The sequence below is a fragment of the Erythrolamprus reginae genome, chromosome 5, assembly GCF_031021105.1.
Source record: "Erythrolamprus reginae isolate rEryReg1 chromosome 5, rEryReg1.hap1, whole genome shotgun sequence".
NCBI classification, from domain to species: Eukaryota; Metazoa; Chordata; class Lepidosauria; order Squamata; family Dipsadidae; genus Erythrolamprus; species Erythrolamprus reginae.
In genome coordinates, this window is record NC_091954.1 from 27792335 (window position 1) to 27815046 (window position 22712).

Genomic DNA, 22712 nt, shown 5'->3' on the forward strand with positions numbered 1-22712 from the left:
TGTGCTTGTTGATATGCTGGTTAATGACTACAATAACATCAGTAGTTAATGTCTAGCTTGGCAGCCATTTTGTGAACATGCCTACAATAGGGGTGGATTCCTGCTGATTCGGACCAGTTGTATAGAACTGGTAGCAGGAATTTTACCCCACTCGCCAAACTGGCAGCAATGGCTGGCTGGACACACCCCTGAACCGGCTCCATCTTGTTTTTCACTTCTACGCATGCGCAAAAGGTTTTTTTTCCTTCTGCACTTGCACAGCAGCTGGGTATTTAGCACTGTGTATGTGCGTGTACCTACATGGTGTGTGAGGAAGTGAACTGGCAGCAAAAATCCACCCCTGACTTACAAGATGTTTTCAAAATTTCAAATGTGCCCATTGTTCCAAAAATCTTGGAGAATCCTGGCTGTTTCACACCACTAGCCTAAAAGTATACCAAAAACAAGCAGAAATGTAATAAATTCAAAGTAGGCCTTTGACACCATTTATGAGTTTGCTTGCCTCTGGCTTCTGAAACTTACATCAGATATTTAGAAAGATTTACAGTGATCAAGAAACTATGGTAACTGTACACTGGGGGGGGATCATTAAATTGAAACGTATGTCTACTGGAAAAATTAGGAAATCTCTCGCTCTTAGATCCTTCATTTAACTTATAGGAAGCTAAATCAGTCTTCCAATAAATGTCATCAATATGACATTCTCCCATTAGCAATCAATTATGAAAACATCTCCTGTAACAATTATTAATATTAACCCTCTTGACAATCTAACATACTGTAAGTGTTGCTTGTTAAAAATTCAAATTACATTTTTGACTACTTATATTCTTCACTACCTTTATAAGGAAGCCATAATTTAGCATTAAGAGCACTTTCAATTTAGTGTCAGGCATTTGAAAAGTGAACAGTTGTTGGGAAGAAAATACTTAATCACATGCAGTTGTCAACGTGTACACTTCTTTTTAAAGAGTTTAATTAGGCTTTTTCTACAGGTATATTTCTTGCTGAAAGATTTTTAAAAAATGACAAAACACAGGAATAATAACCCTTCAAAATATTTATTTCCTGTTGGAACTACAGAGTTATTTGAACTAGCTGATTAGCTATTTGAAATGCATTTCTTGCTTATCCCTTATTCAATCTGCCTGCTGAGGCCCACTGAAGATTTCTAACAGCAATTATTCCATCAAAAAGAAACCTGGGCCACAGAGTCGAGAAATGCTGTTTGTGGGGAAAAAGATTTGCATTGTAACTTATCAATCTTGGAAACAGTAATGGAAGTGCAGCTTCAGGATAGGCTAGTGTTAAAGCGACTGCTGTGAAATCCATATGCTGTAATCACTTCCATTGTTCAGAGGATTAAATCCATTTATGTGATTTTAAAAGTAATTCTTCTTGCATAAAAAAATATTAAGAAAGTTTTTCTTTGCTTACCGGTGGGTCCTGATCTTCTGCTTCCACCGTTGTGATAACCGTGCCCTTGATTGCATCAGGAGCAACCATGCCCCTGTACAGAGTTTTGCTAAATACTGGGGAGTAATCGTTCATATCCTGCAAAAACATTTTAAAAAAGGTTCTCAAATCTGGAATGAAGTTTTGAAGACATAACATTTTTTTTAAAAACTTGGGGACTTTTGTTCCCCCACCCCCACCCCAAGCAGCCTGTTTGCCAGTATTCGTTGTCTGATTCTTAATTTGAAATTCTTTGTTACTCCATCCTGGTATTCAACAGAAATTTTGTAGGCCAATGCTACTAACCTGTACAGAATTGCCAGAAAACCATTTTGTCTTTTCTATCAAAAACCTTATGGCTGATCAAATAAATATGATTTCTAGGACTGCATCGATTTTTTTGCAGATGTTTTAATTCATCAAACAGCATCCAGGATTTGGACTTTAATTAATTACACAAACCATGTGAGTGATATTTATATGTATGACGGGGCGGATTCCCATTCCTGCCACTACTGGTGCACTGCACATGCAGCTTCACTTCTCCTGCGTGCATGCACCCCAGTGTGGTTTTTCTTCTGTGCATGCATAGTAAGCAAAATCTCGCAAAGGGGTGCGCATGGGAGATTTCAGTGATTTTTTGGTTTCCGCGCCTGCATGTCCGCGCGTGCGTCTCCTTGCAATATTTTGCTTTCTACGCATGTGCAGAAGCAAAAACATGCTGGGATACGCACAAACAAAGGAAAATAGAAGCTGTGTGCGCAGCACAAGTTTTGGTATCAGTGCACCATCCTTATCCATAACAACCCAATACTGTGTATGACCATGATGAACTTGATTGCATTAAATTTATATAATCACCCATCGCAACTTTAGGGCATGCAATAAGGCTACATCCAAACCCAACCAAAAAAATAGTGAATGCAATTGTCATTCAAGATAAACTCAACTTTAATAATATAAAAGAGAAGCACTGAAAGGCTCATCTCACCAAACACATCAAGGGAACAACCAAGTCTTCAAGGATTTCTAAAGTATTAACAAAGGAAGGGCTCTACAAAATTCAGAGAATATGGTGTTCAAAAGCGTAGATTTTGTAATATATGAGGCACATTTTCTGAGTCCCAGCCAATGGTTGGCTACTGCCCGGAAGAGGGGAACGCAGTGGGGTAGCAAAAATGGAACTCCACTCCAGAGCACCCAATTTCCACTGAAAGAAAATGCAGGGCATCCTGTACAAGCCACGCGCACAGTGCGGTAGTAAAAAATTTGGTAACCCTTCACTGGTCCCAGCTGATGGCATTGTTTAATAGATGGGACCCAGAGCACACCCATCTTGCCAGATATGCTGGCATGAATTAACAATCCTGTAAACACCCTGTTTTACACCCTGGAAGTAAGACCTAATCTGAAAATAAGACCTAGCATGTTTTTACACATGCACCTAATTTAAGCCCTACCCACAAAATAAGCTATACTTAAGAGCTTGCACGACTGGCTGATCTTCCATTCCATCTGGTTGCTCACGATGTCGCAACCATGAGGCAAGGCGGGGAGTGGGTTTGAGTTTCCCCATGTGCCCTGCACAGGGTTACCTTGGTGCCTCCGCAGCCACACCATCCATGCCCTGACACCTGCCTTGTGGTAGCAGTACTGACAGCCATCTTCAGCAGAAGCCCATCTGGCCACCGGCCCATTTCTTGCTCCTGATTGCAACTGAGCAGGAGGCTCAGTAGTGTTGACGCCACAGCTGTGATGCGAGGCAGGTGTCAGGGCATAGATAGCCTGGCTGCAGGGATCCTGAGGTAAGCCAATATGTGGCATGTGAGGCACCTCCACCCATCTCACCTTGTGGCCATGGTGCCATTGTGTTGCTCAGCCTCTTGCTCAGCCTCCTGCTCCATGAGCAAGCATAAACATGGGCCACTGGCCACGCAACATCCTGCTGGACGGGGCTGCTAGTGCCATGGCTGTGAGGTGAGGCTTGGCTGCAGGAGCCCTGAAGTAAGCTGTGAAGGGTGGATGGGGCAGCTGCAACCCCCCCCCCCCAAACATTGTGACGGTGGGGCTAGCATGCAGTGTGGCTTCTACCCTGCCAAGAGCAAGCAGACTTTTCTCATACATGGAGAAAAAAATAAAACTCCCCCCAAAAAATACATGGGGGAAAAATAAGACTCCCCAAAAAAGAAAATAAGCCTCGGTCTTATTTTCGGGGAAACATAGAAAGTAACTTCCCAGTTTACAGTTCTATGTAAAATGGAGAAGATTCAGCTACAGCAAGGTGAAGCACACTGCTATTTGATACATATGTTCAATTTTTTTTTTTGTCAGGCCAAGACATAAATTCTACTTCTGGTTTGTTATTTGGAAGATTTTCTATACAACAGAATGGAACAAATGAACAAACACACATGTAGTACCTTGATGAACAAGAGATTAAGGAAAAGGGCATATAGTCTTAATATGTATTCTCTGACATATTTCTTAATAAGAGTCACACATTTCCCAGACCCCACAGGAAAGCCTTGCCTAGGAAAAAAATATCAGGCTATAAATCGCCCAAATCAGTCTGCTTTATAAAAACGCTTTCCTGTGTTCCCCTCTGATTCCATTTGTTTTTGTCTTTTCTTCTCTTGTTCTCTAATAGGCTTCCTTTGGGTGTAGACATTCGGTGCCCCCTTTATCAATCTTTTTACAGCTAATTAAGAGCAGAAGCAACCCGATAATGGTAAATTAATAACCTTAGCTAATTGCCTTCCATCTGTAGTATAAGATTAAGCATTGCATCCATTTCATGAATTTGTTCACTTGAGCAGTGAGTAAAGACAAAGCAGAGAGATTGTGTGAAAAAAAAAATAACTTTCTTTGACAAAACTCAGGTAGATATGCATTACAAATTGGTTGTTCCTCTTGATATTTTGTGTATGCATTATAAGGCAAAGACCAAGGAAAGGATTTAAAATAAAACTTTTTTCATAAACTACAGTGTTCCCTCGCCACTTCGCGGTTCACCTTCCGCGGCTTCAGTATGTTGTGGTTAGCTCTGGCCCAGCTCCTGCCCCAAGGAATGTGCAGGTGGATGTGGGGGAAACATCCACATGCCACAGGCCTGTTTTGCTCCCAATGGAATCTGCCGACAAAGCCTCCTCTGACCAAGGAAGCGTGAGTGACAGGGAAGAGGGGAGTTTGGCAGACAGCCTAGGAGATCAATCATCCTTATCATCCCTGGATTCTGAACAAGAATTAATGACACATGAGGCCACCTGTGGTTGGGTGGGGCTGCTGTAATTAGTGCTACAGATAAAAAGAACAGCATGCTGGTTTAGCCTTGTGGCAGTTTATCTGATTCATTGTTTCGTCAAGATTGTGGTTTTTGTGCTGTTCAAGATTTTGTGTGGACTCTCTGGACTTTAGAATTGGACTCAATTTCCCAGTTATTGGGTGAGCAATTGGATTGCATTTAACCTGTGCCTTGTGTGTACCAGAAAATCCCTTTGACATTTAAAAAGGGAGCTGTTTCTGTTTTTCTGTTTATAAAAACTTTTGGGGTTTCCTTTTATCGTGTGGTGTGGGTCTTCATGGACTAATTACCCAATAATTACAGGCGGTTGAAACATGTCAGCAGAACACAGTACATCACGGGGTTTTTTTAAAATGTTTTTTTATAAATGTAGCAACCCAACAGCCACCGCCGCCATTTTCTCCAGCTCTGAGGGGGTGGGACAGAGGAGGCAACCTCTCAGCTGTGGCAGGTGGGCAGGTGAGCAGCGTGCACGAGGTCCAACCCTGTACCAATCTTCTCGTGGCCCCACCGCATGTCCCCCAGGTGCAAGCATGGAAGCCAAGCTTTGGCTTTTCACACACGCTGCTTCCCCAGGAGGCTAGCTTTGCTTGCCGCCACCAGGCTTGACATCAGGAGGCCCCTGACCACCGTGCCTGCGCCTGAAAGCAGGGGGGGCTGCTTGCAAGCCCCTTGCCTCCGCTGCCTCCTGCTGCAGGCCCCTATTGCCCCCGACTGCAGCACCTGCCTTGTGCCACGGGGGGGGGGGGGGGGTTGCTTGCAAGCCCCTTGCCTCCGCCTCCTCCTCCTCCTCTCTTCCATGGAACCAGAAGGAGTGCCACCGCCAGCCATGGCTGCTGCACCTGAAGCAAAGTCCAACTTTTGCAAAAGGGAGGCAAAAAAAATTGCACAGGTAAAAAGGAGCGAGGGACAGAGGGACGAGCAGCATCGGTGTGTGTGTGTGCCATGCTTTTTATGGTTTTTTTACATTATATTTACATTGTAAATATAACATCCGGAGAGGGGCGGCATATAAATCTAATAAATAATAATAATAATAATAATAATAATAATAATAATAATAATAATAATAATTATTATTATTATTATTATTATCCCTACTTCACGGTTTTTCATTTACTGTGGGTGGTCCTGGAACGGAACACCTGTGATAAACAATGGATCACTGTATTAAAAATTATGAGTATAAATGCTAATGGACCAATTAATTTTGCTTTAGATTAGATTACTGTAGTTTCAATTTCACTTGATGCTTCTGAGTCAGAAATGAAGAAGGAAACAAAACAGACTGTCTACCTTTTAGCTTCCTTCCTTTACCCCATTCTGATTTTACCTTTCTTCCTGCCCCCTACTGATTTTACCTTCCTTCTTTACACTTTCCTTCCTTTCCCCCTCCTCTGATTTTACCTTCCTTCCCCTCTCTCTCTGATATTTACCTTCCTTCTCCTCCTCCTGATTTTACTTTCCTTCCTCCCTCCTTTCTCCTTCCTCCCTTCCTTTCTCCTCCATATTTTCCTTCCTCCCTCCCTCCCTCCCTCTCTCCCTCCCTTCCACCTTCTTTCATTCCCAACTCATGATTTTAACTTCCTTCTTTATCCCTCCTCTGATTTTACCTTCCTCCCTCCCTCCTTTCACCTTTCTTCCTTCCGCCATTCTGATTTCACATTCCTTCCTTCTCTCTCCTGATTTTACCTTCCTTCCTTTCCTTTCTTCCTCTCTTCCCTCTCTCTCTCCCTCTCTTCATTGAAAAATTATCCTGCCTTCTCTGTCAAGGCCACTCCACCACAAAAACTTACTCTGGAAATAAACTAAACAGATCTGGAAAGACCTTGGATTGTTTTGGAAATGAAAATGTAGTAAGTCAGGGGTCTCAAACTCGAGGCCCAACTGCAGCCCTTGGGACAATAGTTTGCGGCCCCCACCTCAATATCAAAGTTTAATGTTAGTGTGGCCTGAGTTTGATATGAATGGCACTTTTCAGTGTTGTGTGCGGAGCTGAGTGAACATACCAATCACAATGGGGTATATTGCTCTCGGAGGTGGGACATCAACCGGGCTTATTGCGAACTTGCACCATTACCCCGGGCTCAGAAGCAGAGGGGCCCACGGAAATTGCTACTCAGTGAGACAGAAAAAAAAGCAGAAAAGATGCATCGGCTAAGGTTTAGCCACTAAACACCGAAACAGTGACACCACATAGAATTATATATTACACAGCCCCAAACATGTCTTTTTCAAAGCCTGTAGTGGAGAGAAAGGTTGGTGATGAGCACAGACAATTTCAGGAAAGTGGGAAATGCAATATTTCTTTGTTTAGCACAGGGGCATCTTGACGTGTCTTATTTGCACAGAGAAAGTTGTGGTGCACAAAGAATACAATTTGAAACGTATTACACAACTAGACATGCTGAGGAGTATTAGATCCAGGGCTTAAAGCACAGATGTTTTTGTGCTTTTTTTTTAGAGGAAATGGAGTCAGAATATGGGGATGTGCTCTACTTCAACGAAGTACATTGGCTCAGCAGGGGAAAGATATTGAAGAGATTTTTTGAGTTGAGAGCGGAAGTGAAAACCTTCATGGAGAAGAACCGTTGTACCTACCTGAACGGTCTTCTCAGTGCACTGGAAGGAGAGTCCAACATGGGTAATACTCCAATTCTATTGGTAGAGACTGAGTTAAAATTTACATATTAATGAGCACCGCCCCCTCTGCTCTCCCCATGAGCCAGTTTTAAAACGAAGAAACATAGTAAGAGGATAACCAATTTTTATTGTTAACAACTAATAACTGACTAACTGCCTACTCCGGCGTCCCTGCACCCAAAACTATACCGGGTGGGTTTGGACTCTCCTTCCAGTGCACTGAGAAGACCGTTCAGGTAGGTACAACGGTTCTTCTCCATTGCATCTGGAAGGAGAGTCCAACATGGGATATACCAGAGATTTACGGCCCATGGGAGGGAAAAGGTCTTGTCAGGGACGTTGGAGATAAACAAACTCTTTGTAACACACGTCTCCCAAATGCCGCCTCTGTGGAAGCGAAGGAGTCCAACTTATAATGTCGTATGAAAGTCGACGGAGCCGACCACGTTGCAGCTCTACAGATGTCGTCTATGGACGCCTGGGTGGCCCAGGCTGCTGAAGTCGCCGCACTCCTCGTCGAGTGAGCAGTCACTCCCGGTGGAACCGATTGGTTACGAGCTCTGTACGCCTCCCCAATACAGTCCCTGATCCAACGACTAATGGAGCTTGATGAGAGTCCAAGTCCCTTTTTATCCGAAGAGAATGAAACAAACAACTTTTCCGTCTTCCGAAAACTCTCTGTGCGTCTAACGTAAATCTTGACCGCACGGCGTACATCGATCTTATGCCATCGCAATTCCGATGGGTGATTGCCATGGGTGCAAAAATCAGGCAGGATGAGTTCCTGTTTCCTGTGGAACTCTGAATTTACCTTCGGTATAAATGAAGGGTCCAATCTCAGCACCACTCGGTCAGGGTAAAATACACAAAGGTCAGGTCGCACTGACAATGCCGCTATTTCTGACACTCTTCGAGCCGACGTAATAGCTACTAGGAAGGCTGTCTTGATCGACAAGAGTCGCAATGGTATGGATCTCAACGGTTCAAACGGTGGCTTTGTCAAGGCCTTAAGGACCAGTTGAAGGTCCCATGACGGAAACCTCCGGATCGGCGGGGAATGTTGGTTTACAGCTCCCCGTAGAAAATCCTTAATCCAAGGATGGTAAGCCAAGGAACGGACTCCCTCAACCGGTATCATGGTCGCGAGGGCCGCCACATGCCGTTTAAGTGTATTAGGGGCTGAGCCCCGATCCAGTCCAGTCTGCAGGAACTCTAGAACTGTAATTACTGAGGCCTGTCCAGTATTGATTTGGTGTTTGTCGCAGAAGCTGCAGAAGGCCGCCCATGTCGTCTGATAAATCCACGAGGTAGATGGACGCCTTGCCGCCTGCATGGTGTCGATGACCTTTTCCGGTAGTTTTAATCCTCGTAACCTGACCCGTTCAAGTGCCAAACGGTCAGTTGAAGCCACTGGGGATCTGGATGTTGTAGGTTCCCCTGGCTGAGGGATATCATCCAGTCCGGAATTCTCCAAGGGGCTGACACCGACAGTGTCACCAGGTCGGAGAACCACGGACGTCGAGGCCAATGAGGAGCCACCAGCAACACCTCCACTCTCTCTTTTAGGATCTTTTCCACTACTCTCGGTAGAAGGTTCGTTGGCGGAAAGGCATAGAGAAGTCCTGGTGGCCAGGCCGACAGGAGAGCGTTGACCCCTTCTGCGCCCCGTTCTGGAAACCTCGTGTAGAACCTCGGGAGTTGAGCGTTCCTGGGGCTGGCAAATAGGTCCACTAGTGGAAGGCCAAACCGACTCACCACCTGTTGAAACAGGACCGGATCCAGTCTCCACTCTGACGGATCCAAGGTAGAGCGGCTCAGCCAATCCGCCTGCGTATTGGAGATCCCCGCGATGTGCTCCGCTGCCAGAGACCGCAGATGTTGTTCGGCCCAGCGGAATAGTGCTTCCGTCTCCTCCATGAGACGCCACGACCTTGTGACCCCTTGGTGATTCAAGTGAGCTCTGGTCGCCACATTGTCCGTGAGCACCAGCACGTGCTGTCGATGAACCAGGGATGCAAATGTCTTTAGCGCTAGGAAAACAGCTTTTAATTCCAGAAAGTTTATGTTGACCGCTGAGAGGTCCTCCACAGTCCACAGTCCCTGAGCCATGTGAGCTCCAATGTGAGCTCCCCATCCAGTAAGACTGGCGTCGGTGGTCAAAATGACCTGATCTGTTATCTGGAAGGGGGATCCCCTGCTTATGGCGGCAGATGTCCACCATTGGAGGGACTCCCGGACTCTCTGTGGTAAGCAGACTTGTCTGTGTGAGTGACTCACCTTGCTCCTCTGAGCAGGAAGCAGGAACCACTGTAATGTCCTGATATGGAACCTGGCCCAGGGAACGATGCCAATGGCTGACACCAGGGTCCCCAGTATTTTTGACAGCAGTGACAATGGTACTGGTCCTTTGTGAAGACCAGAAATTAATCGCCGGATATTGTCTTGTCTCTCCGGTGACAACGACACCGTGCCCTCTTGCGTGTCGATAATGGCTCCCAGGTGTAGCAGTCTGGTAGTAGGCACTAGCTGGCTTTTCTCCACATTGATTGTGAAGCCATGTAGTTCCAAGGTGTGAACAGTCTCTTTGAGCTCTCTCTCTGCCGCTACCTGGGATCTGGACAAGATGATTATGTCGTCCAGGTACGCCATCAGTCTGATGGATCGAGCTCTTAAGCTGGCGGTCAGTACGTCCAGGAGCTTTGTAAATGTCCTGGGGGCCGAGGACAGGCCGAATGGCATGGCCCTGTATTGATAGTGCTTCCCTTCGGTGAAAAATCTGAGGAACCTGCGATGGTCCGGATGGATAGGGACATGCAGGTATGCCTCCTTGAGATCGATAGATGTTAAAATGTCCCGGTATCGAATGGAAGCTAGAATGGTCTGCAAGGAGTGCATCCTGAACCTTCGGTACTTTATGAAAAGGTTCAGTTGCTTCAGGTTGAGGATCAACCTGCAGCCTCCTGAGGGTTTGGGAACGATGAAAATCATGGAGTAAAATCCCTTGCCCTCGTCCTGTTGCGGCACCAATTCTATGGCCTGGATTTCTAACAGATGTGAGATTTCTTTGCGCAACTGCAATTTCTTTGGAAAGTCCCTTGGGATGGGGCAACGTATGAAACGGCTGGGAGGTGTTTGGATGAATTCCAATCGGAGTCCTTGCGTAACTGTTGCTATGGCCCACCTGTCGGAGGAAGTCGCCTGCCAGGCCTTGCAGAACCCCTGCAGCTTCCCTCCGATTGGCTGCGGGCCGGTCGCGTCATTTCGTGCGTTTGAACCCTCTTTGAGAGTTTCCACGAAAGGGCCTCCTGGACTGATGATAGCCCCTTGTCCTATCTTGAAAGGAGCCATGGTCACTCCTATAGGACTGCTGGTTGTATTGTCCCTGGGAGAAGGAACGTTGGTTTTGAGCGGAACCGGTGGAAGTCTCCCAGCGAAAGGACTGCCGCCTTGAATATGGCGTGAACCTCCTATCCGGCCTCCTGTGAGCTCTAGGAAGTACCTTCCTCTTATCTTTGTCTTCCACTAAAACCTTCTCCAACAAGTCCCCAAAGAGGGTGGAACCTTGGAAGGGACCGGAGGCTAGGCGCCACTTAGATTTAAGATCTGCCTGCCAGTTCCGTAGCCACAGCAGGCGGCGTGATGACAATGTGGTTGCCATGCTTCTAGTGGCGAACTTGGCCGCGTGAAGAGTGGCGTCCGCCAAAAATTCTGTCGCCGCCAGTAGCTTACTTAAGTCCTGGCGGAGGCGCCCGTCCTCGGGCCCTAGGCAGGATTGCATTTCCTTGATTCACATGAGGGAAGCGCGGTTGATGAATGACGCTGCTGCTGCAGCCCGAAATCCCCAGCCAGACATCTGGTGGGCTTTATGGAGTAATGTCTCCGCCTTCCTCTCCTCTGGTCTTAAGCATTCCCCGGTCTCTGAGGGAACCAACGCGCTGGAGACAAGCGTAACGACCGGCTGGTCGATTGGGGGAAATTCGAGCAGCTTTTCCACCTCCTCGTCGAAGGTATAAAATTTCCTCTCGAGGGTGGAAGGTCCCTGAGCCGCCGCAGGCTGCTGCCAAGGTCTTTTAATCCCCTTTACGAAAATGCCTGATGCAGGAAAATGGTCGGACTCGGGATGAGGCTCGTCCAGTAGCGAGGCTGAAGTTTGACCCGACTCAGTGGCTTCTGGAGTCTTATCTGAGCCCGGCAGGTTCATCACTTGCTTGGCCTTAGACAATAAGGTTCTGAAGAGTGCTGGCTTGAACAAGCCAACCGAAGGGGCCTGTTCTGGTGCAGCCTCATCCTCAGAAAAGCCATACTCCGGTTCACTTTCCTCAAACTGCTCTTGTTCTTCCAATAAAGAGCCAAAACCCGAGGGGGGCGGAGCCGACCATGCATCTGTTGTGTGTTGAGAAGGCCCTCCATACTGTTGCACCCCGGGAGCCATGCCCTGCGAGTACGCATTTGCGATAAGGTCCTGCAGGTCTGGGGGTAAATTGTGCCACGCCCCGGGCTGGGACCGCAAGCCCGCCGCTGTGGGCGTGAAGGTAGCTGTTGGCCCCTGGAGGCCTCGTGGTGCCTGTGTTGCTGAAGCTGGTCTGGCCCAGGATGTGCTGGGTGAGGGCATAACTTGAGGCAGGGGTAGAAACTGCCTATCTGGTGACCAGTCCTTCTCAGGCGTAATCCCTGTAGGCCCAAAGGTGGATGGGGGTGACATAGGGTCCAAAGGATGCCTCTGAGTCAGAGGAAGACCCCCTGGAGGCGATTGAAGTGCTGCTTCCAGCTTTTGTTCTAGCGCCTTAATGCGCTTTTCAGCCTCTTTAATGGAGGAGGAGGAGGAAGATGAATGCTTTGTTTTTTCCTTGGCCTTCCCCTTCACCTTGTCTCTAGGGATGGCAGGAGAGCCTGTGACCTCCTTTCCCTGATGCTCCTCCATAGTACTCACGGTTGGGAGTGAATTATATCAGGCTAAATGTTGGCTGACCTCCGGTGGCTTGGTTCTCGCCTGCCTCGTCAGCAAAAACTCCCAAAAATGGCGTCTCGGGTCTCCCTGGGCCCGCGCCTGCGCACTAGAGCCATCTAGCTCGTTCGCGCCTTTTGCCGTCCGACCAACTGCTTTTCACGCCAAAAGGCGCTTGCCGCTCTAGCCGCTACTTAAAATGGCGGCGCCCAGCCTCCGCGACCCTCCGGACCGCTGCTGGGTCCCTCCGTCGCCGGGCGGTTGGAGAATGGGGCTTCCTCGCCCTCTCCCGGCTCTCCAGGCTGGTTCCCGCCCGCTATGACCCCGCGAGAGGTTCTGGCGGTTGCGGCGGCTGCGGCGGCTGCGGCGGTAGCTGCTCCGGCGTCGCCGGCAGCTTTGAGACGCTCCGATCTCCCTGCGTCTGCTGCGGCTCCGGCGCTGACCTCCTTGTCAGCTGTAAGGCGCTCGGCTTTCCTCGTTCTGTGCGAGACGCCTCCAAGCCTCCCAGTGGGGGGGGGGCGGACCCCCCCACCTTTGGCTGACAGCCCCGGTATGGTCTCGGAGACCAGGGACCCCCAGGCTGGGTGCTTCTCTACGGGGTGCTCCCACTGGGGGAAAGCCAACAACCCCTGAGAAGATTTGTTGGGGGTGTTGCCCACTGAGGGCAGAGACCTCTGACCGTCTGCTCCTCTTCCATTTGCAGCGTCTGAAACACAAAGAAAAGGATTAAAACGGTAACAACATTTTACAGAATTATTTTTATTAATTTAAGGTTACTAAAACCCCTAAGCTACAACTCAGTATGTCTCTACTCTAAGACTGAGTTTTAAAACTGGCTCATGGGGAGAGCAGAGGGGGTGGTGCTCATTAATATGTAAATTTTAACTCAGTCTCTACCAATAGAATTGGAGTATTACCCATGTTGGACTCTCCTTCCAGATGCAATGGAGAAAGATGGGATTGCTGTTCCTGTGCTAAGTGATCCAAAATGGCTTATGGACTTAGCTTTTTTTTGTTGATATCAATACATGAGCTTAATGTACTGAACAAGAAGTTACAAGGCCAGGAACAACCTGTCAGTGCTGCCTATGACAATGTGAGAGTATTCTCTACAACAGTGTTTCCCAACCTTGGCAACTTGAAGAGATCTGAACTTCAACTCCCAGAATTCCCCAGCCAGCATTCGCTGGGGAAGTTGACAAGGTTGGGAAACACTGCTCTACAAAACTTATGTTATGAAAAGCCCAGCTTTCTCAGTCAGACCTTTGTCATTTCCCAGCATGCAAAGCACTCATGGATACAGGTACACCATTCAGTGGTGAGGAGTATGTTGGTGTCATTTTGAAGCTACAGGAGGAATTTGATCACAGATTTGCAGACTTCAAGATGCACAGAACCACATTTCAAATTTTTGCAGACTCCTTCTCCTTTGATGTGCAAGATGTCCCTCCTGTGCTTCAAATGGTGCTCTGCAGTGCAATTCTGAACTCCAAGCCAAGTTCAGGGAGGTGAGTGGAAAAGCAGACAAGCTCGGGCAATTTTTGAGAGAATTGCCCCCAAGCCTCCCTGAGCTTTCCCGAATGTTCAAACAGACCATGTGTCCTTTTGGGAGCACATACTTGTGTGAAAAGCTCTTCTCTACCTTGAACTTCAATAAGTCCAAGGACAGGTCCAGACTTACTGATGAGTATCTTCAAGCCCTATTGAGGGTCTCAACTGCTTCCTCCCTTAAGCCAAATGTGGCTCGGCTATGCGAGAGTAAGGTCTCTAGCAGCAAGAAGCCATGTTCAAAACAGTTTATGTTCAATGTTTCATTCATGTTCAGAAAGTTAAATGTTAAAGAACTGTTAATACATTGTTAATACATAATTTGAATCTAAATAATAATTACATTTCTCTAGTCAGCAACTATATGTGGTTTCTTCAGTCTTCTATATCTGCTGTATTATTATTATCATTTTCATTTTATTTATTTATTACTGATTTGTTTATTTATTTTCTTATGAATTTGTTAATTTATTTTTATTTTTTAACACAAAATAAGATGGAAAAATAAAGACATTTGATAACATTGGAATGTTTTTGTAAGAGCTTTTCTTGTGGAAAACCTGATGCAGCCCAGCCTCACCCACATTCTACCTCCAGCGGCTCCTGGGTAAATTGAGTTTGAGACCCCTGTAGTAAGTGGTGTTTTCTCTGCCCCGAACCAAGCCGAAACAATTGTGCATGCATGTGTATGCACGCACCCCTCCTCTCCTCTCCCACCCCCCAGTGGGGTGAACCATATGTGAACCAGGAAACTCAATGGGAGTCCCATCTGGACTTGGGGAAGCAGAGTGTGTGTGTGGGGGGGGGGGGGGCTACCAGTCTGGAGAACTTGGTGTGGTCTGGAGTTGCTGCAATTATGCCCATTGCTTCCAATCAAGTTCCTTTGCTTCCCTATGGAAAATGCTCCAAAGTGATTGGGGAGGCAGAGAGCCGACTGATATAATGGATGGGGTTCTCTATCCATTCTCCCCTCATAGCCTTTTAGCAACCTATTAAAATGAGGGTAGGGAAGAAAGCTGGGAGGGGGGAATCTAAGGGGGAGGGAAGAAGAGACCCTTTCTGAATAGTCTCCTGCCCAGTTTTTGACTGATTTCTTTCCAATCCTCTGACATACAGACCCCACCCCACTTTTGGGACTCTGGACTACTAGGCTGTTACATAAATAGTCAATTTTCAATCGCTCAGATAACAGAGTCAACTGACAATGAGTCAGCCAAGGTGACTGGGGCCCGTACTTGTCCATCTGTCTGGGAAGAGTTTGATCTGGTGACACCTGATGAAGTGGACAAAGCCATTGGAGCTGTGAGTTCCACCACCTGCTTACTGGATCCATGTCCCTCCTGGCTGGTTTCTACCAGCAGGTAGATGACACAGAGCTGGGTCCAGAAGATTGTCAATGCTTCTTTGGGGAGGGGGGGGCCTTCCCAGCTCCCTGCAGGGAGACACTTGTGTTCCCCTCCTCAAGAAGCCTTCCCTGGACCCAGCCATTCTCAACAACTATTGTCCAGTCTCCAACCTTCTCTTTATGGGGAAGATTGTTGAGAAGGTGCTGGTGCTCCAGCTCCTTGGAAGAAGCCGATTATCTAGGTACTCAGCAGTCAGGATTCATGCCCGGCTACAGTGTGGAAAATGCTTTGGTCGAGTTGATGGATGATCTCTGGCGGGCCCGGGACAGGGGTTTATCCTCTCTTCTGATACTTCTTGACCACTCAGCGGCTTTCGATACCATTGACCATGGTATCCTTCTGCACTGGCTGGATGAGTTGGCAGTGGGAGGCACTGTCCTTCAGTGGTTCTCCTCCTACCTCTCCGATCAGTCGCTGTCAGTGTTAGTGGGGTGTCAGAGGTCGACCTCTAGGTTTCTCCCTTGTGGGGTACCTCAGGGATTGGTCCTCTCCCCCCTGCTATTTAATATCTACATGAGACCGCTGGGCAAGATCATCCAGAGGCATGGGGTGAGATATCATCAGTACGCTGATGATACCCAGTTGTACATCTCCACCCCATGTCCAGTCAACGAAGCAGTGGAAGTGATGTGCCGGTGCCTGGAGGCTATTAGGGTCTGGATGGGTGTCAACAGACTTAAACGCAACACTGATAAGATGGAGTGGCTATGGTTTTTGCCTCCCAAGGACAACTCCATTTGTCCATCCGTTACCATGGGGGGAGGAATTATTGACCCCCTCAGAGAGGGTCCGCAACTTGGGCGTCCTCCTCGATCCACAGCTCACATTAGAGAACCATCTTTCAGCTGTGGCGAGGGGGACATTTGCCCATGTTCGCCTGGTGCACCAGTTGCGGCCCTACCTGGACTGGAAGTCACTGCTCACAGTCACTCATGCCCTCATCACCTCAAGATTCGACTACTTTAATGCTCAGAGAACATGGGGCTACCTTTGAAGAGTGTTCGGAAACTTCAGATCGTGCAGTATGCAGCTGCGAGAGCAATCATGGGCTTCCCCAGATATGCCCATGTTACATCACCACTCCGCAGTCTGCATTGGTTGCTGATCAGTTTCCGGTCACAATTCAAAGTGTTGGTTATGATCTATAAAGCCCTTCATGGATCGGACCAGAATATCTCCGGGACCGCCTTCTACCGCACGAATCCCAGCAACTGGTTAGGTCCCACAGAGTTGGCCTTCTCCAAGTCCCGTCGACGAAACAATGTCACCTGGCGGGACCCTGGGGAAGAGCCTTCTCTGTGGCAGCCCCGACCCTCTGGAATCAACTCCCCCCAGAGATTAGGACTGCCCCCACCCTCCTTGCCTTTCGCAAACTCCTTAAAACCCACCTCTGTCGTCAAGCATGTGGAAATTGATTCCCCTAGGCCGTTTCCGCCTTATGTATGTTTTGTATGAGATTTTATTTATTTATCAGATTTGTATGCCGCCCCTCTCCACAGACTCGGGGCGGAGATGTATGATTGTTTTTATATTAAGGGTTTTAAATTGTTTTAATCATTGGATTTGTACTGTTCTGTTGTTGTGAGCCGCTCCGAGTTTTTAGAGAGGAGCAGCATATAAATCAATCAATCAATCAATCAATCAAACAAACAAACAAATAAAATCTTACCCCTCTAGAAATAAGATTGACTCCCACCCTTCTGACTTTTCACAATGGCTGAAAGATTTGGATTTGCCAATTGGCTTGGGGCTTCAGTGGGAAACTTCATACCGGAAGTGATGATGAATTAAGAGGTAATCCCACTCCCCCCACCTCCGTGCAGCCTGTTCCCTCCCCATCTTTTAACTAATTTTATGTTTCACTGTAATTCCATTTTTTACTGTTTTAAAATCTTTTATGATTTTAACACTTTTAAAGACATAAGCCACCAAGAGTTACTTTGAAATGAGATGGGTGACAGATAGTTCCAATAAATGAATAATAAAATAGGATACAGCAGGACTAGGATGAACCAAAATTCTATTCCTAGATATGTTCTAGGAATTTAAAAAATAATGTGAAGTTGATCAATGAGTATCTTATTTTAAGAGGAAGTTTCTAAAAAATAAAACAAAAACACTTTTTCTACCTTTTGAGCCCATTTTTGAGACCCTAAATTTATTTTGAGTAACTGTGTTTTTCTATATGTATTTAACAGATATGAGAAAAAATATTTTGGAAGGAAAAATACTTAGGGAGGTTGTCAAATATTGCTATATTTCTTTCTTTGTCTTAATTGTTTTCAATACAAAGATGACAAATTCAAAAGGCTTAAAACATTTGTACTGCAAGTCCTTAGTGTCCTGAAAAGGAGTTTTAAATTAAAATGCCAAAAAGAACAATGACAGAGAACATTTCCTGATTTGGACCATACAGAATTGACTTGCGTATAGGAAATGAGTAGAATGGTTATGTTAAGTTGTTCATGGTAAATAAATCAATAGCAGCAAGATAAATATAAATTCAAAGTCATTCAGAAAGCCCCAAAAATGAGTAATATTGTAGGGAAGGAACATTTTGCAGCTGAGACAAATCTTATTTCAAGAATCTTGCAAATTGTAGGAGGAAATTGTAAAGTTAGCAACATAAAATTGCTATTTTTTGTCATCCATTCTGAAGTCTTTGAATTAGGAAAAAACACCACGCATGTTTCCAGCAAGATTAGACGGAAAACATATTTTGTCTGGAATTCTAAAGAATTCAACTTGAAAATAAATCCTACAGACTTGTAGTTTGGTGTGAACAATAGTCCATGCAATATTAAAGTACAGGAGTGTACTGAGGATTCAACGGAGCAAGATTGATCACCCAGTACCAGAGTAAAACACAATATATATAATTATTATTATTATTATTTATTGGATTTGTATGCCACCCCTCTCTGTGGACTCGGGGCGGCTAACAACAGTGATAAAAAACAGCATGTAACAATCCAATACTAAAACAACTAAAAAACCCTTATTATAAAACCAAACATACCATGCATAAATTGTAGAGGCCTAGGGGGAAAGAATATCTCAGTTCCCCCATGCCTGATGGCATAGGTGGGTTTTAAGGAGCTTACGAAAGGCAAGGAGGGTGGGGGCTATTCTAATCTCTGGGGGGAGTTGGTTCCAGAGGGCCGGGGCCGCCACAGAGAAGGCTCTTCCCCTGGGTCCCACCAAACAACATTGTTTAGTTGACGGGACTCGGAGAAGGCCCACTCTGTGGGACCTAACTGGTCGCTGGGATTCGTGCGGCAGAAGGCAGTCCCGGAGATAATCTGGTCCGGTGCCATGTTTGCATTCCTAAACTCCTCCTGTAATGGGTGTGGGTGAAGTGTGAATACTGTCGTTATCAGAATCTGAATAGATTTTGAATTCACACCTGTCTGTCTAGGTCAGTTCCCCTTTGTCTGTGATGGCCATTGTCCACTTACTATGTAATCCCAATCAATTAGATCCTGTCTCTCAGGAAGGGCTATAGTGGCCGTATATAACTGTAGTTGTACAGCTACCTACAATTCTGTACAGGCCGAGAAAGTTCTAGATAATTCTGGACAGTTCTAGAAACATCTTGATAGTTCTCACAATTCCAGAAGCTTCTTAAGTATCTTGAAATATTGCGAATATCCTTAAAATAGATTAATTTCAAAATATCATTGTGCTGACCACAAAAGCAAAGTTTACAGGGAATAATAACTTTTTTCTATTCATTTAAGGTACAAACAATCAGAAAAACACACTTAACAACTGGGAACAATTTTTTTTAAAAATTGTTTCATGGTGTTATATATTTGTTGTTGTTAGTCAGGAAGTTGTGTCCAACCCATCGTGACCCCATGGAAAATGTTCTTCCAGGCCTTCCTGTCCTCTATCATCTCCTGGAGTCATTTAATCTCATGCCGACTGTTTCGGTGAGTCCTTCCAGCTGGCTCATTCTCTTTCTTGAGGGTTGATATCCTAGAGGGTTGATATCCTCTAGGACTGACTTGTTTGATCGCCTTGCAGTCCAAGGGAGTTGCAGGTCCAATTATGCAAGTCCAATTATGTATACATGAGTATAACAAAATATGCTTGTTTACTGAAAGTTTGCAATTACATGAAGTTATATACACGTATGAGAAACCTTTCTACACATTTTATTGCTGTTGCTTTATTGCCTTTACTTTTCTTTGCCATGTTGTAATTGAGTAAATTGGAAGAATCCACCAAATCACAACTTTTTTTTTGCAGCTTAGCAGGTTGTGAGAGTTCAGAAAACTGCTTAGTTTGAGGATTAATATATTAAGTGTGAATTGGTAATTGAGTTACTTAAGTTTAGGATTGTTGAAGTAAGCTAAGGGGTTGCCTTCGTTCACTTTTCTATTCATAATCTTCAAACAAAGACTTTTTGAAAAAACGGATAAACTAATTCCAAGGTTGGTCACATGAATACAAATGCTTTGTTTGGTTTATGGGGTTTTCAGAAGATTAAATTTTAGAAAACTGTGGGATGGAAGAATAGTTTCCCCTTCCCACTCATTTTTTAATTAGCTATATGCAATGCATTAGACTACTGCCTTTTCTCAGCATTTTTGTAAAACTGGACAGCAATAGATTAACACCTTTTCCATTTGCTGAGTGGTAGAAAGTTGCAGGTACAACACTATTAGAGATTTACATAAGACAGGGCTGGAGATTTAACATGCTTTTTATAAGACTTACTTTGTTTAAAAACATACAAGCAAAGCATAAATTAAAGCATCCCCAGAGTGTAGAAGATCCATTATACTGTGTATAATTCCCTTGGTGGAAGAAATTGTGTACCAAAAGGATTTTTAGAAAACTTCTAAGTTTCTCCCTCTCCCAAAATCTTTGCAGCCTTGTTTTTCTCTTTCTCTTAGACTCACAACTGACAGGCCCTAAACAGAGTTTTGCAATTAGTTGTTAAGACTGAGTAACAAGTCACATCAAAGGATAAATTAGGAAGCAGGGCTAAGAAACAAGTTAGAAATCAGAACAAATTAAAAGGTTAACCAGACCTGGTTAATCAAGGAACAATCTCTTAGTAATCTTCCTTGCTTACCCAAAAATTGGTCCTGATTCATTTCAAATAGGAGCCTTGAGACATGAAAGGTCATGACATACCGCACTTTCAGCAGTGCAGTCTTTACAGCTGAAATTTTAAATTTATTATATCTGTAGAACTCAAAAATGTCACCCAAACCTACCACTCTTTCCCTCAATTTTCTCTCACACTTCTCCCAGAATAACATTTTTTAAAGCAGGTGCCAATTATGTAAAGTCCCTGCTGAGTATGGGCTTAACACCCCTGAGATCATTTGGAAACACTTATCTTGACTTGGATGGAATTATTTACATTTCCTAGATCAGCGAAGGTGAACCTTTTTTTCCTCAGGTTCCAAAAGCACACATGCACCATCGCTCATGCACGAGCACCCACACCCATAGTTTAATGTGTAGGAAGGGCAAAAATGGCTTCCCTCTCTGCCTGAGGCCTTCTGGAGGCTGTAAATGGCCAGAAAGAGGCGGAGTGGCACAGCAGGTAGAGTGCTGTACTGCAGGCCACTGAAGCTGACTGTGGATCTGTAGGTCAGCGGTTCAAATCTCATCACTGGCTAAAAGTTGACTCAGCCATCTATCCTTCCAAGGTGAGTAAAATGAGGACCTGGATTGTGGGGGCAATATGTTGGTTCTGTTTAAAAAGTGCTATTGCTAACATGTTGTAAGCGTCCTGAGTCTATGGAGAAGGGCGGCATAAAATCAAATCAACCAACCAACCAACCAACCAACCAACCAACCAACCAACCAACCAACCAACCAACCAACCAACCAACAAATTTCCTGACTTCCTGACAAATGGGCTCAGTGGGACCATTTTTCACCCTCCCCAGGCTGTAGAAGCTTCCCTAGAGCCTGGCGAGAGCGAAAATGACCCCCATCCCCGAGGCCCTCTGGAAGACTAAAACTCCCTCCCAGAACCTTCCTGTGAGCTGAAAATCAGCTGGCCGGCACATACATGGAGCTAAGCACTGGAGCTAAGTTAGGGTAAGGGCTCACGTGCTGGCAGATATGGCTCCGCATGCCACCTGTGGTAACCGTGTCATGGGTTCACCATCACTGTTCTAGATAGTAAGTCAGATATTAGAAAGTTAGAAATAGTTAATTTTTGTCTGAAGTATAAACTGAATTCTTACTTATGGCTTTTAGCTTAAACAAAAATTCACATGAAATTAGTTTGAAGTTTACTTGTGACCCTTGTGCTTGTTCACATAGATCTTTTTCTTTAGTTTTAGAAATCACATGGATTAATCCTGCTAATATGTATTAAGAAAAGCAGCACAGTATCTAGAAAATTAAGTCATTGGGGAGGTCAGCAAAGAAAACATTTCAATACACTTCTCTTAAATAGAAACATTTACACAACCCATAATTTTATTGAGATGAAACTTTGTTCTTAATTTATATTCACCTAACATTTCTAAAAAAAAAAGTTAAATAATCTTTGAAAAATCCCACACAGTCTGGAAATAGTGAATATAATGTAATTTGGAAAAGACAGTTCTCATCAAAATTAGATAAAATTATGGGTTTAGAATTACAGCGGTTTTCTTTCAATTAAAATTTATTTATACAGTTTTTAATTTCAAAGGAAGGAAAATAGAAAGGGAGGAACTATTACTTTGCTCCTTCTCTCCTCAATACCCCCACAGAGGGAGTTATTACTATGGTTTATTTATAGAAGATAAATTCATTGTGGAATATTAAAGTCTAAAATTCTTCACGCTGTTAATTATCCAGATTTACATGTTCAAGTAAAATTACTCATCATCTATAAAGGCATGGAGATATCTACAAAATATTTATAAAAATAATTGTCACACTAGAAATGCTGGACAAGTACAGTCAATTAATTTGGGATCTCAACCAATGATGACAAATATTTCTACACCTATGATGAATGGACTAAACTCATTCATTTCACCAAACAAATGCTAAAAGCGTACATAATAACTGGTTCATATATTTCAGTTTTTAAAAATGTACTACGGAGGCTGAAGCCAAATACCCCGATTCACTGGCCATTATTTTGGGAGATTTAAACAAGGCAAACTTAAGAGATGAGCTACCAAAATACTTTCAGCATGTAAATTGTCCAACAGAGGCAATAATATCTTAGATCATTGCTATACACCTGTAAAAAATGCTTACCAGGTCTTAACAAGAGCAGCTGTGGGCCACTCTGATCATTGCATGATTCACCTTGTACCTGCTTACAAACAAAGATTTAAAGCCATAAAACCAACAATTAAATCAGTGAGGACTTGGACTGACCAAGCAAAGTTAAAGCTACAGGCTTGCTTTGACGGCACAGACTGGAATATTTTTAAAG

General features: G+C 44.9%; 1 protein-coding gene across 4 annotated transcripts in view; it reads right to left on the minus strand.

The window, feature by feature from the left end:
* The window catches only part of PCDH15 (protocadherin related 15), a 1574801-nt gene that overhangs the window by 183908 nt on the left and 1368181 nt on the right, over nt 1-22712 (minus strand). For all 4 annotated transcript variants that reach the window (XM_070752283.1, XM_070752284.1, XM_070752286.1 and 1 more), the window contains one exon: nt 1438-1554. In XM_070752283.1, the coding sequence (XP_070608384.1) occupies nt 1438-1554 (117 nt within the window). The remainder of the gene's footprint in view (nt 1-1437; nt 1555-22712) is intronic.